The sequence below is a fragment of the Microcaecilia unicolor genome, chromosome 7, assembly GCF_901765095.1.
Source record: "Microcaecilia unicolor chromosome 7, aMicUni1.1, whole genome shotgun sequence".
Classification (NCBI taxonomy): Eukaryota; Metazoa; Chordata; class Amphibia; order Gymnophiona; family Siphonopidae; genus Microcaecilia; species Microcaecilia unicolor.
Window position 1 is genome coordinate 16,278,003 of NC_044037.1, and position 16,186 is coordinate 16,294,188.

At 49.1% G+C, this 16,186-nt stretch overlaps 1 protein-coding gene across 1 annotated transcript in view; it reads left to right on the forward strand.

The window, feature by feature from the left end:
• Positions 1 to 637: 637 nt before the first annotated feature.
• Positions 638 to 16,186, forward strand: part of LOC115474083 (phosphoglycerate kinase) — a 57,905-nt gene continuing 42,356 nt past the window's right edge. The window contains exons 1-2 of the mRNA XM_030209402.1: positions 638 to 778; positions 15,464 to 15,514. Coding sequence (XP_030065262.1) covers positions 714 to 778; positions 15,464 to 15,514 — 116 coding nt within the window. The 5' untranslated portion in view covers positions 638 to 713. The remainder of the gene's footprint in view (positions 779 to 15,463; positions 15,515 to 16,186) is intronic.

The window sequence follows — 16,186 nt, forward strand, 5'->3', positions numbered from 1 at the left end:
CAGCACTTTACCCTGTGTGACAAATGCATCTGAGCGTGACTACATTTTGCTGGGGGAGGGGGGGGGGGGGTAGAGAGAAAATTTTGTGCCCACCCACTTTGGGTTCAGGCCCATCCAAAATTGGCAGTCTGGCTACGCCACTGATTGGGAATCCCTCAGTATTTTAAAATTTGTAATTTTTACCAAGGTGCAGCTACAGAGTGGTCTAGATATGGGATGCTTTCAAATAAGTGAAAAAAAAAAATCTTTTTTAGGCACTGCCTATCCCAACTGGGAGAGCTTTAGACTTTTTACTGATGAACGACGCATAGCCAGTCCGTAATCTTTTTTGCTATCTTTTTTTCAACAGCATTTACTGTTGTTGTGAGTGTACTAAGATGCCGGCAAGCCCCGCCTACTGGTTTCAGCCGCCATAACAGGCCCGATAGGCTCATGCCGTTTCCTATTCTGAAACCTCTTGCATTCCCCCTCCCCCATAGGCCTGCTGCGTGAGGAACGTGACCCGCTAACGTCACAAGCAGCACTGACGCCAGTGTGCAATGACAGTTCTATAAGTCAATCATCGCTCCAGAGTCCCGGTTCTACCCAATGGCGTGGTGGCAGGGGCGGGCTCTGGACGTGCCGGGTTGGGCTGAGGAAAGGTGACCCGGTCCCGGACCCACGCGCAGTTTGCAGCGTCCGGCAGCAGGAGCAGGAGCATCAGAACCGCAGACATGTCTCTTTCTAGCAAACTCACGCTGGACAGGGTGGATGTGAAGGGCAAGAGGGTGATCATGAGGTGAGAATGTAGTTCTCTTCCATTCATTGCATTGCATGAGAGAGACAGATATTCCCCCCACCCCCTGCTCTTTAGTCATAACATACAGAGCACAAATCATCCCTTCTTCTGGCTTGTCATTAGGCGCGCAGTGAAGTGGAGCTCTGCTTATTTATTTGATGCAGGCTACTAATTGCATTGCATTGCATTGCATTGCATTGCGGAAGATATGGCCTTCCTTCCTTTAGGTGCCTTACATGAGGGAGGACTGCAGGCCTGATCATACTACTACTACTACTACTTAGCATTTCTATAGCGCTGCCAGGGTTACGCAGCGCTGTACAAGTTTAGCATGGGGAAGGACAGTCCCTGCTCAAGAGAGCTTACAATCTAAAGGTTACAAACTATGATCATGCTTTTCGGCTCATTGCAGTGCTTTGAGCTGTGGGCCGTTTTCTGCTTTTGACACCCTTACGCACCTGCGGCAGGGACTCTGGCTTTCGCCGATTAATCAGCTGGCAGGCAGCGTGTCTAGCGACTGCTGCTCCTTTTAGGGAAGGGTGTAATGAGGGGTGGGTGTGGCAACTTGGTTGGGTACAGGGAGGGCTCTTCCCTTGCATCCCTTTCTCTGTTCATTCCTTACCCTGATCCTCTCCCAGCCCATCCCAGACATCCAACCCCTGCTGCCGAAAATACTTTCCTTTTAGCGTTTTCTGTGTGAAGTGGGAAAGTTCGGTTCTCCTTATGTGCCCTTGAGCCAAGGTCTCTGGATTTTAGAAAAGGGTTTTTTTTTTCTATTTGAGTTTAATGTGCTCCTTGTAAATCTTTTGTATCATAGTGAGCAACACAGCTATGCAGTTAAGTCCACGAAACCAAACATATAGTTTGCAACACTGTGTATTTGGTCTCCTGTATCATAGTAGCAGCCATTAAGTAGCACAAATGGGAAGGAGCTGAATATTTCCATACTTTTCCAAAATTCTGACTGAGGGGGCCGATGCAGTAACCTTGCATTAGGGCGTGCACCAAAGCTGAGTACAGTTACCTAATCACGTAAAGTGAATGCGTACACATATACCAGACTGCACTTGTGTCAACTGGAGGTCTTGTGCAGCAGATCCCCTCAGCCCATTCCCCCTAGATGAGCCTGTTGACTGTCACAGATGTTCTGGATGGTTCATGGTCCCTTTGCACCTCCTCTCCCACAAAAATATATTATTGGAGCCCCAGTGGACCACTTCTCTGCATACACCACAGGCCCTCTGCCCAGTTCAAGTGTTGGGAGGTAGGAGCAATACCCCCTCCTGTCTCTGCATAGCCATCTTGGAAAATGGCAGTGCCTGCTCACATGCAGTGAGCTGCTGTAAAGCGTCAGTTTTTTTCCTGAGCAGTGTATTAAGTGTGTAATAAAGTTGAAACTTGAAGGAAAATATAAAAAACCAAAACAGTTCAGCAAACTTTTTTTTAAATATAGAAATCCATTTTCTATTCAGTCTTTTGCATGCAATTTGCATGCCCACTCAGCTGTCCTGTAGATACTCGAGACTTTCTTGTGTTAGAAGGCCTTCTGCATCAAGTGTAAGACTAGTGCAGAAAAATCTTGAGCAGACTGCTGTGCTAAATCATTTATGAGGATTTCAACTGTACTAAAGTTGCAAAGTCTTAAATGTAATTTTTTTTAAAACTTGATTTTGTTATTGTCTTGAAGGTGTAAGTTATCTCTGTCACATCAACAACTTTCAGAATAGATATGAAATACCTAAGATATATGGACACCCTAGTTCACCTACTACAGAAAAGAACTTCCATGTTCATTTTTATGTCTGTTTTATGACATTCACTATCAGTAACATCGCTTTGTATTTGTTTCATCATCGAAGGCGACTAACGCCTCACGGCCCTATGTAAGCCACATTGAGCCCGCAAATAGGTGGGAAAATGTGGGGTACAAATGTAACAAATAAATAAATCACAGTGTAGTTTACTGCATCTGTTCCCGAGTTCATTGGACATATTCCGGCTGATATTCAAAGCAGTTTAAGTGGGCCGGAGAGGCTCCTGGCCTCCAAACCATCAATATTCAGCGGCACTTAACTGGGCAGTGCCACTGAATATTGGCTCTAACCGGTCCCAGAAAAGTGAGCAGGTCAGGAGTGGTACATGGTTTGGTGTTGGGGAGGAGCCATGGATTACTTGGGTGCCGGCAATATTTCTTGCATTTGTATCCCACATTATCCCACCTCTTTGCAGGCTCAATGTGGTTTACAATACGTCATGAGTACTACTACTACTATTTAGCATTTATATAGCGCTACAAAGTGACAATGCATGAGAAAGTATACATTTAGTAATAACAGAAGGATTTTGGGTAACATGATAGTATTTTTCAGCAAACATAGTAAGATTCAGTGCCGGAACCCACATTTTATGTTTAAACATTTTTATTGAACAGCAATAAAACAATACAACCATTTTCTTGAGCAAATCGTTCATTTTCTGTTTGTTCTCCCTCCCATTGCATTCCCTCTCCCTCCCCCCTCAGCCCCCTTGTACAAAATCTGTATCCAACATACGTGACGGAACCCACATTTTACAAAATATATGTTTTTTGCTATTTCCCTCTGAAAACCCCTTGCCACTCTTCCCCTCCTCTCAGCCTGCAACAGTAAGACTCCCCCTTCCCCCTGTTAGTCTCAGCCTACCTTATGTCCTTGATGGTCCGGTGAGGGCGATGGGGGCAGGAGCGAGGCCCACTTCTGCTTCTTGGAACAGCCTCAAGAAAATGGCTGCTGTGACCTTTTACTACACAAGTACTACGATCTGCTGCGAGAGGTTGTGGCAGCTGTTTTCCTGAGGCTGCACCAAGGGGCAGGAGTGAGTGGGCCTTGTTCCTGCCCACGTCGCCCCCCACTGAACCACCAGTGAGCTAAGGAAGGCCTGGAGGGTACAGAGAAGGGCGACAAAAATGATAAAGGGGATGGGAAGATTTCCTTATGAGGAAAGTCTGAAGCGGCTAGGGCTCTTCAGCTGGGAGAAAAGACAGCTGAGGGGGCGATATGATAGAGGTCTATAAAATGAGTGGAGTGGAACGGGTTGACGTGAATCGCTTGTTTACTCTTTCCAAAAATAGTAGGACTAGGGTGCATGCGATGAAGCTACAAAGCAGGGGCGTAGCTATCATGGGGTCATGGGCCGCCGTAGATTTAGCCCTGGACCCCCCTTCCCGCTGCCAACCCGCCGCCATCGCGTACCTTTGCTGGTGGGGGACCCCAACCCCTGCCAGCTGAAGTCCTCTTCTTTCGGCCGCGCGGCGTTGCTTGCTGAATGATCTGATCAAGTTTCTGTGCAAGCACAGAAACAGATTCAAACTTGATCAGATCATTCAGCAATGCCGCGCAGCCGAGGAGAGGGTTGGCAGCGGCAAGGGGGGGGGGGGGTCAGCAATGCTGCGCGGCCAAGAAGAGGACTTTGGCTGGCAGGGGTTGGGGTCCCCCGCCAGCAAAGGTACGTGACGGGAAATGGTTGGCAGGAAGGGGGGTCGAGAGGGTTGCGGTGTCGGGGAGGGGGGTCAGCAACGCTGCGCGGTCGAGAAGAGGACTTCGGCTGGTGAGGGTTGGGGTCCCCCACCAGCAAAGGTACGCGGCGGGAGAGGTTTGGCGGCGGGAAGGGGGGTCGATAGGGCAGCGGCGAGGTGAACGTTCGCAAGGGGGGGGGGGCTAAAATGTGCCCCTTCACCTCGGGCTCTGGACCCCCCTCCCGTCGAAGTCTAGCTACGCCGCTGCTACAAAGTAGTAAATTTAAAACGAATCGGATAAAAATATTTCTTCACTTAATGTATAATTAAACTCTGGCATTCATTGCCAGAGAATCTGGTAAAAGCTGCTTAGCGGGGTTTTAAAAAGGTTTGGATGGCTTCCTAAAGGAAAATTCCATAGACCGTTATTAAAATGGACTTGGGGAAAATCCACTGCTCAGACAGGGACCATCATCGCACAGCACATGTAAATCACCTGTATACCCCTTGGCTAGCCCACCAACTCTCCTATGTGCACACCAACCCTCCTACAGCACCCCCACTCCAGCTTGCACTCTTCGTTTCCTCTCTCTCCCTCCTCCCCTCCCCCTCCAGCGCTCTTTAACACATGTGGACACTGTAGAACCCCAGGGTTCAAATTCAGCAGTCGGAGCCAGTGTGACAGTGGAGGAGTAACCGGCCTGACATTCATATTTTCTTTTTCTGTGATAATCAGCGTTAGGGGAGACAGGAAAGGAAGGCAAACCAAGGGGTGCAGTGGGAGGGATGTGTTCATGCCAGAGGTATTGTGAAGGTGGGGAAAAAGCTTGAGAGTTCTCTGCAAATTTTGAATTTTGCAGCATTCTGCCAGGAGTTAAGATCTGGTTATTTTTACCGTGTAACACATTGTAGCAGATGTTTTAACATTAATCTGTTCGATGCAGTCTGCCTGTTAGTCTGTAGAGCTTTCCCTTCTCTTTAAATGGCCTCGTAATTATTAATGAAGCAGGTTCAATGCCATTGGGAATGGTAAAAATCAATTAAAAAAATAAATAAAAGGTACTTGCAGCGTTGCATTCCCGCAATTGGCAATAAGAGCTTGTGGGGTATGTGTTTTTTGTTTTTTTTACTGCCGTTGTACACAGTCACTAAAATCATTTCCAGAACTAAAGGATCTCGCGTCTTGTTTCCTTATCTTGAGAGTCTTGCAATCCTGTGACTAACTTTTGCTGGTGTTGTGAAAGGTAGTTTCCTTAGGGTGTGAGCTGTGCACCACATACACTGCTGCTCTGTCATCTTTTCGGATGTGCTGACCAAAATCGGAGCTATGCAGGAGGCCTAGGTGCTAAAATTGAGCATTCTGTCATAGAGGCTTCCATCAGAGTAAATGCTGGCAGATCAGAAGCTTGGCCAAAATTGGATGGTGGAGCCGGTGGGGGGAAGAGGGGTTGGTGTTGGGGAGGCGAAGATAGTGGTGGGCAGACTTATACGGTCTGTGCCAGAGCCGGTGGTGGGAGGCGGGGCTGGTGGTTGGGAGGCGGGGATAGTGCTGGGCAGACTTATACAGTCTGGGCCGGAACCGGTGGTGGGAGGCGGGGCTGGTGGTTGGGAGGAGGGGATAGTGCTGGGCAGACTTATACGGTCTGTGCCAGAGCTGGTGGTTGGGAGGCGGGGCTGGTGGTTGGGAGGAGGGGATAGTGCTGGGCAGACTTATACGGTCTGTGCCAGAGCCGGTGGTGGGAGGCGGGGCTGGTGGTTGGGAGGCGGGGATAGTGCTGGGCAGACTTATACAGTCTGGGCCGGAACCGGTGGTGGGAGGCGGGGCTGGTGGTTGGGAGGCGGGGATAGTGCTGGGCAGACTTATACGGTCTGTGCCAGAGCCGGTGGTGGGAGGCGGGGCTGGTGGTTGGGAGGCGGGGATAGTGCTGGGCAGACTTATACAGTCTGGGCCGGAGCTGGTGGTTGGGAGGCGGGGATAGTGCTGGGCAGACTTATACAGTCTGGGCCGGAACCGGTGGTGGGAGGCGGGGCTGGTGGTTGGGAGGAGGGGATAGTGCTGGGCAGACTTATACAGTCTGGGCCGGAACCGGTGGTGGGAGGCGGGGCTGGTGGTTGGGAGGCGGGGATAGTGCTGGGCAGACTTATACAGTCTGGGCCGGAACCGGTGGTGGGAGGCGGGGCTGGTGGTTGGGAGGAGGGGATAGTGCTGGACAGACTTATACGGTCTGTGCCAGAGCCGGTGGTGGGAGGCGGGGCTGGTGGTTGGGAGGCGGGGATAGTGCTGGACAGACTTATACGGTCTGGGCCGGAACCGGTGGTGGGAGGCGGGGCTGGTGGTTGGGAGGAGGGGATGGTGCTGGGCAGACTTATACGGTCTGTGCCAGAGCCGGTGGTGGGAGGTGGGACTGGTGGTTGGGAGGCGGGGATAGTGCTGGGCAGACTTATACGGTCTGTGCCAGAGCCGGTGGTGGGAGGCGGGGCTGGTGGTTGGGAGGCGGGGATAGTGCTGGGCAGACTTATACAGTCTGGGCCGGAACCGGTGGTGGGAGGCGGGGCTGGTGGTTGGGAGGAGGGGATAGTGCTGGGCAGACTTATACGGTCTGTGCCAGAGCTGGTGGTTGGGAGGCGGGGCTGGTGGTTGGGAGGAGGGGATAGTGCTGGGCAGACTTATACGGTCTGTGCCAGAGCCGGTGGTGGGAGGCGGGGCTGGTGGTTGGGAGGCGGGGATAGTGCTGGGCAGACTTATACAGTCTGGGCCGGAACCGGTGGTGGGAGGCGGGGCTGGTGGTTGGGAGGCGGGGATAGTGCTGGGCAGACTTATACGGTCTGTGCCAGAGCCGGTGGTGGGAGGCGGGGCTGGTGGTTGGGAGGCGGGGATAGTGCTGGGCAGACTTATACAGTCTGGGCCGGAACCGGTGGTGGGAGGCGGGGCTGGTGGTTGGGAGGCGGGGATAGTGCTGGGCAGACTTATACAGTCTGGGCCGGAACCGGTGGTGGGAGGCGGGGCTGGTGGTTGGGAGGAGGGGATAGTGCTGGGCAGACTTATACAGTCTGGGCCGGAACCGGTGGTGGGAGGCGGGGCTGGTGGTTGGGAGGAGGGGATAGTGCTGGGCAGACTTATACGGTCTGTGCCAGAGCCGGTGGTGGGAGGCGGGGCTGGTGGTTGGGAGGCGGGGATAGTGCTGGGCAGACTTATACGGTCTGGGCCGGAACCGGTGGTGGGAGGCGGGGCTGGTGGTTGGGAGGCGGGGATAGTGCTGGGCAGACTTATACAGTCTGGGCCGGAACCGGTGGTGGGAGGCGGGGCTGGTGGTTGGGAGGAGGGGATAGTGCTGGGCAGACTTATACAGTCTGGGCCGGAACCGGTGGTGGGAGGCGGGGCTGGTGGTTGGGAGGAGGGGATAGTGCTGGGCAGACTTATACAGTCTGGGCCGGAACCGGTGGTGGGAGGCGGGGCTGGTGGTTGGGAGGCGGGGATAGTGCTGGGCAGACTTATACAGTCTGGGCCGGGGCTGGTGGTTGGGAGGCGGGGATAGTGCTGGGCAGACTTATACAGTCTGGGCCGGAACCGGTGGTGGGAGGCGGGGCTGGTGGTTGGGAGGCGGGGATAGTGCTGGGCAGACTTATACAGTCTGGGCCGGAACCGGTGGTGGGAGGCGGGGCTGGTGGTCGGGAGGCGGGGATAGTGCTGGGCAGACTTATACAGTCTGGGCCGGAACCGGTGGTGGGAGGCGGGGCTGGTGGTTGGGAGGTGGGGATAGTGCTGGGCAGACTTATACAGTCTGGGCCGGAACCGGTGGTGGGAGGCGGGGCTGGTGGTTGGGAGGCGGGGATAGTGCTGGGCAGACTTATACAGTCTGGGCCGGAACCGGTGGTGGGAGGCGGGGCTGGTGGTTGGGAGGCGGGGATAGTGCTGGGCAGACTTATACAGTCTGGGCCGGAACCGGTGGTGGGAGGCGGGGCTGGTGGTTGGGAGGAGGGGATAGTGCTGGGCAGACTTATACAGTCTGGGCCGGAACCGGTGGTGGGAGGCGGGGCTGGTGGTTGGGAGGAGGGGATAGTGCTGGACATACGGTCTGTGCCCTGAAGAGGACAGGTACAAATCAAGGTAAGGTATACACATGAGTTTATCTTGTTGGGCAGACTGGATGGACCGTGCGGGTCTTTTTCTGCCGTCATCTACTATGTTACTATGATAAAGATCTGCACGGTTCATCCAGTCTTGCCCAACAAGGTGGCCAGAGTTGAATCTAGCACTCTGCACAGGTTTGTACTTCTTCATGATTAAACTCTGGTATACTTAGAAGCTCATTTTCAAAGCACTTAGACTTACAAAGTTCCAAGGTTACTATGGATCGGATCTTTGTATAAGTGCTTTGAAAATACGCCGCACGAAAGACTCCTGAAGAAATTGCAGAGTCATGGAATCGGAGGTAGGGTATTATTATGGATTAAGAACTGGTTGAAAGATAGGAAGCAGAGAGTAGGATTGCGTGGCCAGTATTCTCAGTGGAGGAGGGTAGTTAGTGGGGTCCCGCAGGGGTCTGTGCTGGGTCCGTTGCTTTTTAATGTATTTATAAATGACCTAGAGATGGGAATAACTAGTGAGGTAATTAAATTCGCCGATGACACAAAATTATTCAGGGTCGTCAAGTCGCAGGAGGAATGTGAACGATTACAGGAGGACCTTGCGAGACTGGGAGAATGGGCGTGCAAGTGGCAGATGAAGTTCAATGTTGACAAGTGCAAAGTGATGCATGTGGGTAAGAGGAACCCGAATTATAGCTACGTCTTGCAAGGTTCCGCGTTAGGAGTTACGGATCAAGAAAGGGATCTGGGTGTCGTCGTCGATGATACGCTGAAACCTTCTGCTCAGTGTGCTGCTGCGGCTAGGAAAGCGAATAGAATGTTGGGTGTTATTAGGAAGGGTATGGAGTCCAGGTGTGCAGATGTTATAATGCCGTTGTATCGCTCCATGGTGCGACCGCACCTGGAGTATTGTGTTCAGTACTGGTCTCCGTATCTCAAAAAAGATATAGTAGAATTGGAAAAGGTACAGCGAAGGGCGACGAAAATGATAGTGGGGATGGGACGACTTTCCTATGAAGAGAGGCTGAGAAGGCTAGGGCTTTTCAGCTTGGAGAAGAGACGGCTGAGGGGAGATATGATAGAAGTGTATAAAATAATGAGTGGAATGGATCGGGTGGATGTGAAGCGACTGTTCACGCTATCCAAAAATACTAGGACTAGAGGGCATGAGTTGAAGCTACAGTGTGGTAAATTTAAAACGAATCGGAGAAAATTTTTCTTCACCCAACGTGTAATTAGACTCTGGAATTCGTTGCCGGAGAACGTGGTACGGGCGGTTAGCTTGATGGAGTTTAAAAAGGGGTTAGATAGATTCCTAAAGGACAAGTCCATAGACCGCTATTAAATGGACTTGGAAAAATTCCACATTTTTAGGTATAACTTGTCTGGAATGTTTTTACGTTTGGGGAGCGTGCCAGGTGCCCTTGACCTGGATTGGCCACTGTCGGTGACAGGATGCTGGGCTAGATGGACCTTTGGTCTTTCCCAGTATGGCACTACTTATGTACTTATGTAGGAGCACAGTCTGTAGAAGTCTGCCCGGCACCAGTCCTATTCCTTAACTACTGGAGCTGCTGTTAAAGCCCACTCCATCCAGGCCCCAGACCATGGACCTCTGCCTGGCATTAGTCTTACTTCCCAACTTCTGAAGCTGCCTTCAAAGCTCATTTATGTCTTTATTGGAGAGGCAATAAGTAGAAAAGGGGTGGCCATAAAGAGATGAATGAGAACAGCTTGGAGAAGAGACGGCTGAGGGGAGACATGATAGAGGTATATAAAATAAGGAGTAGAGTGGAACAGGTGGATGTGAAGCGTCTGTTCACACTTTCCAAAAATACTAGGACTAGGAGGCATGCGATGAAACTACAGTGTAGTACATTTAAAACAAATCGGAGAAAAATTTTCTTCACCCAACGTGTAATTAAACTCTGGCATTCGTTGCCGGAGAACGTGGTGGAGGCGGTTAGCTTGGCAGAGTTTAAAAAGGGGTTAGATGGTTTCCTAAAGGACAAGTCCATAAACCGCTACTAAATGGACTTGGGAAAAATCCATAATTCCAGGAATAACATGTATAGAATGTTTGTACGTTTGGGAAGCTCGCCAGGTGCCCTTGGCCTGGATTGGCCGCTGTCGGGGACAGGATGCTGGGCTCGATGGACCCTTGGTCTTTTCCCAGTGTGGCATTACTTATGTACTTAAATGCAAACGCGAACATGTTTTTTGATGAGACCGTTTGAAGGAGTGTTTGCAGAATATGCTGAGATGATTTTAGTTATTTTTTTTATTATTAGGATTTATTTACCGCCTTGTTGAAGAAATATCCAAAGCAATGTACAGCCAGAGTACTTGACATTAATTTCCTGGGCAGCTTGAATCTGCAGTGTGGGGCCTCTTTAGCCCTCCTCTTGAGTATTTTGGTCAGCACCCCAGGGCAAGAAGCTGTCCTCTTTTCCCCTTGCCTCGCCGTCATGGTCTTGTATTTTTGTACAGGGAAGATGGTGTGCTGATACAGTAACCTTGCAGGGAAGCCTGCTGGTGTCTGCAGATTTAGGTTGCTATAATCAGTCATGAAATGTAACTGGATGCTTGTTCTAAGATGGTTGTTAAATAAGATGGCACAGTCTACAAAGAAGAGCAGGGTTGTGACAGTGCAGAGGTGGTGGGAGGGAGACAGGTAAGGTAAAAGAAAGTGGGTAGAGGCCTGGATCCAAAAAGTACAAGCTCACCTGCCTTCAATGTTCGAGAGCCAAGGGGAACCACAAGAGAGCCAACTTGCACCAAGGAGCAGTATGACACTTTCATATGTAGAGGAAGGAGGGAGGGAGTGTTTGACAGATCACCTAGTATGGGCAACTGGGTGACTTGGCTCCCTTATCCAGCTCACAGGAAGGAGGAGATGGAGGGACCTCCTGCAGGCTGTCTTGACAGTACAGGGTGAGGAAAGGAGATGACCAGAGCTAGAGCGGCATAATCAAGGAACATAGTAACGTAGTAGATGACGGCAGATAACGACCTGTACGGTCCATCCAGTCTGCCCAACAAGATAAACTCATAGTATAAGGTATGATACATGTACTTGATCCTGATTTGTCCTTGCCATTTTCAGGGCACAGATACTAGAAGTCTGCCTTGTTCTCCAGTTACGGAAGCTGAATCTGTTCAGCCATGATCGGGGCACAGACATAAGAACAGCCAGACTAAGTCAGACCAGTGATCCATCTAGCCCAATATCCTGCTTCCAGCAGTGGCCAATCCAGGTCACAAGTCCCTGGCAGAATCCCAAAGAGTAGCAAGATTCCATACAGAATCCCAAAGAGTAGCAAGACTCCATTCTACTGATCCCAGGGCAAGCAGTGGCTTCCTCAATGTCTATCTCGATGGCAGAGTATGGATTCTTCCTCCAGGAACTTGTCCAAACTTTTTAAACCAAGGTACGCTAACTGCTGTTACCACATCTTCTGGCAACAAGACCATAGAAGTCTGCCCAGCACTGGCCTCTCTTCCTGATTACTATTGGTGTCATCTAATCACTGCTAAGCTTCTTTGGTTTCATGTCTTCTATATAGGATTCCTTTGTGTTTATCCCATGCATTTTTGAATCCTTTAAGTAAAAGCAAGAAAAAAGGAAACCGATATGGTTCTCTAAGCAAGAGGCTGAGAAAATAAAAGGCAAAAGAGTTGGCGTTCATGAAATACAGAAAAACTCAAGAAGAGGAACACGGAGAGGAATACCGGATGAAACTGAGAGAAGCCAAGAAAGATATATGTCTGGAGAAAGCGCAAGTGGAAGAACAAATGGCTGGAAATGTAAGGAGGGGAGCCAAGAATTTTTTTCAGGTATATTAGTGAGATTGAAAGCTGCTGTGAACTGCTATGTGGAGAATGATGAGGAAAAAGCAAACGTGCTAAACAAATACTTCCGTGTTCATGGAAGAAAATCCTGAAGAAGGATCACAGTTGGCTGGCAAAGATACTGGAAGACTGGCGGGTGACCGATGTAATGACAATTTAAAAAAAAAAAAAGGTTCCAGAGGTGATCTGGGAAATTATAAACCGGTGAGCCTGACGTCTGTGCCGGGCAAAAAGGAACAAAATTACAAAGCATATTCAAAAGCATGGATTAATGAGACAAACCCAACATGGATTTTTGGAAGGGAAATCTTGCCTCACCAGTCTATTAAATTTCTTTGAACGGGTGAACAAACGTGGGTTAAGGTGAGCCGGTCGATATTGTGTATCTGGATTTTCAAAAGGCTTTTGATAAAGTACCTCATGAAAGACTCCAGAGGAAACTGGAGAGTCATCGGATAGGAGGTGGTGGCCTATTGTGGATTAAAAACTGGTTAAACGATAGAAAACAGAGAGTAGGGTTAAATGGTCAGTATTCTCAATGGGGAAGGGTACATAGTGGTGTTCCCCAGGGGTCTGTGCTGGGACCGCTGCTTTTTAACATATTCATAAATGATCTAGAGATGGGAGTAAACTAGTGAGGTAATTAAATTTGCTGACGACACAAAGTTATTCAAAGTTGTTAAATCGCAAGAGCAGTGTGAAAAATTACAAGAGGAGCTTACGAGACAGAGACTGGGCATCCAAATGGCAGATGGTGTTTAATGTGATCAAGTGCAAAGTGATGCATGTGGGAAAGTGGAACCCGAAATATAGCTACGTAATGCAAGGTTCCACGTTAGGAGTCACCAACCAGGAAAGGGATCTAGATGTCATTGTTGATGATATGAAGAAACCGTCTGTTCAGTGTGTGGCAGTGGCTAAGAAAGCAAATACAATATTAGGTATTATTAGGAAAGGAATGGAAACAAAAATGAGGACATTATAATGCCTTAATGTATCGCTCCATGGTGCGACTGCACCTCGAATATTGTGTGCAGTTCTAGTCACCGCATCTCAAAAAAGATATAGTGGAATTAGAAAAGGTGCAGAGAAGGGCAACGAAAATGATAAAGGGGATGGGACAACTTCCCTATGAGGAAAGTCTAAAGCGGCTAGGGCTCTTCAGCCTGGAGAAAAGGCAGCTGAGGGGAGATATGAAAGAGGTCTATAAGATAATGAGTGGAACGGAACGGGTCGATGTAGAGCGTCTGTTTACGCTTTCCAAAAATACTAGGACAAGGGGGCATGCGATGAAGCTGCAGTGTGGTAAATTTAAAACGAATCGGAGGAAATTTTTCTTCACTCAATGAGTAGTTAAACTCTGGAATTCGCTGCCGGAAAAGGTGGTTAAGGCGGTTAACTTAGCGGACTTGAAAAAAGGGTTGGACGGCTTCCTGGAGGAAAAAGGCATAGAATGTTATTGAATGGACGAGGGAATAATACAGTGTTTCTAGGATGAGCGGGACAAATTGCTTGTTCTTTTGGACGCTGTCGGTGACAGGGTGCTGGGCTCGATGGAGCCTTGGTCTGTCCCAGCATGGCGATGCTTATGTACTTATATAACGTCACATTCATTGTTGATTTAATCATGAATTGATAACGAATGTGACTGTTGGGCAAACTGGATAGACTGTTCAGGTCTTTATCTGCCGTCATTTACTATGTTACCTCCCGCAGGAGGGCATTACCACGTATTCACCACCTTCTCCATGGAAAAGTACTTTCTGACATTATTCCTGAGTCTTCCCCTCCCTTCAACCTCAATTTATGAATATCAGGAAAGACTGGGATGGTCCAAAGTGAGCATTCTAGTGTATAGAGAGGGGCCTTCTCTCAGTGCATGTTGAGGTTTCTAGTTTCCACAACACAGAAACAAAACCAAAGGAGGGGCCAGACCAACGTGATTCCAAAACAGGTGGTTTATTGAAGGATGACAGTTAAAATGACTCGACGCGGTCCTGTGTTTCGGCGCCACCTGTGCCTGCTTCAGGAGTCAATTTTGTTGTGCAAGAGCAAAATAACATACATACATAAAATATATATAGAGAAACAATAAGAAAATAAACACGGGCGTCTATTTAAGAACAAGGCTAAAATTCACTCTAAGTACTTAGATCATAGTACATTTCCTACGTTTGTTAGCTGCTTTTTCTTCAGTCACTGGGTTCAAACTGTTCAGTGAATTTTATCCTTGTTCTTAAATAGCTGCTGAATTGTTGGACGTTTTCACCCTTACGTTTGCAGTTTGCCATCTGTGGCTGGTATGTTTTGCTTCGTTTTGTGGGATTTTGCTTTTATTTTATGGGAACAATTTCTCTAAATATGTAATGAGTTTTAGTCTGTATGAACTGATTATTCATACATTATACTATTCACTGTTTTTATCTATGTATTATATATTTTACTAGTAAAAAAGGCCCGTTTCTGACAGAAATGAAATGGGCACTAGCAAGGTTTTCCTCGGAGTGTGTATGTTTGACAGAGTGTGTTTGACAATGACCGTGTGAGAGACAGAGAGTGAATGTGCGAGTGTGTGTGTGTGACAGAGAGAGAGTGAGACTGTCTCCTCTGTCCCCTGCCCCCCCTCCAGCCACTTAGCGATTCTTCTCTCTCCCCTGCTCCCCCTCCAGGCACCCAGCGATTCTCCTCTTTCCCCTGCCCCCCCTCTCCAGCCACCCATGTCCAGCGATTCTCCTCTCTCCTCTGCCCCCCCTCCTCCAGCCACCCATGTCCAGCGATTCTCCTGTCTCCCCTGCCACCCATGTCCAGCGACTCTCCTCTCTTCCCTGCCCCCCCTTCCAGCCACCCATGTCCAACGACTCTCCTCTCTCCCCTGCCCCCCCCTCCAGCCACCCATGTCCAGCGAATTTGTCGGGGCAGGCAGGAAGATCCCCAGTCTTGCCTATCCGCTGCCGGCGCTGACCCTCCCCCGCTGCCGGATCACTCTTCAAAATGGCCGCCGAGACTTCCAGCGGCAGCCTCGCGAGACTTCTGCTCATATGAAAACAGTTATTAGAGTAAGGTGCATGTTGTTTTTTTAATTTTTGAAGTCCTTTGGTATCTCGTGAGAGGTTGTAGAACTGAGCTTTAGTTCTAAATTGTAATTCTTAAATTGTAGTCAACATTTCTGATCGCCAGATTCTTTCCTGTCACTTGGAAACAGCTACAGATTCTGCAGTTTAATCACATTCTGTATTTTTATTCTTTTTCAGGGTCGACTTCAATGTTCCTATGAAAAATAACCAGATCACAAACAACCAAAGGTGGGCACCTCTCCTTAAAAGGTTTCATGTAGACCTACCATGGTAGGCTATAACGTACAGGGAATTTTTGCAGGTCATTTCCCCGTGTAAGGATAGCCGTGTGACGAACTGTGGAGCAACATGGAGTCTGTTTAAAAAAAAAATAATAAACCCCCAAAAACCAACAACAAAAACAATGGAAAGACATCATGGCTGTTCTAGTTGCAAATGGAATAAAAATGCTCAGAAGGCATCTTTGGTCAGAAGTTCATTTAAAGTCCCCCTCTGTTTGGACCCAGACTGCCCATTTAGCTAAACTCTCTGTGGTCCCTGCAGGCCCACATGTACAAAACATGCCATAAGGGGAACTCCCCGAAGGTTCCCTTTTAAAATCCAGTGACAGGCTGGTGCCATGGGATTGATTCTTCACAGACCCTGGCCTAACTGCTTCTGATGCTGTGGGGGAGGAGGGGCTGTATCTGTCTAAAAAGGGGTTTCCACAGGTAAGTAAGATATGCATGTTGGTGCTGGATGTCTTGAAAATCCAGCTGTTCTCCGTCATGCACAGAGAATGTTGCTTGTGGTAGATGACACCCCCTAATCTTGGGTATTAGGGAGTTTGTTCACCATGCTGCAAAACAGGATCAGATACACAGTCTTTTTCTGTGCTGAGCAGTACCTTATGGCTGCGAG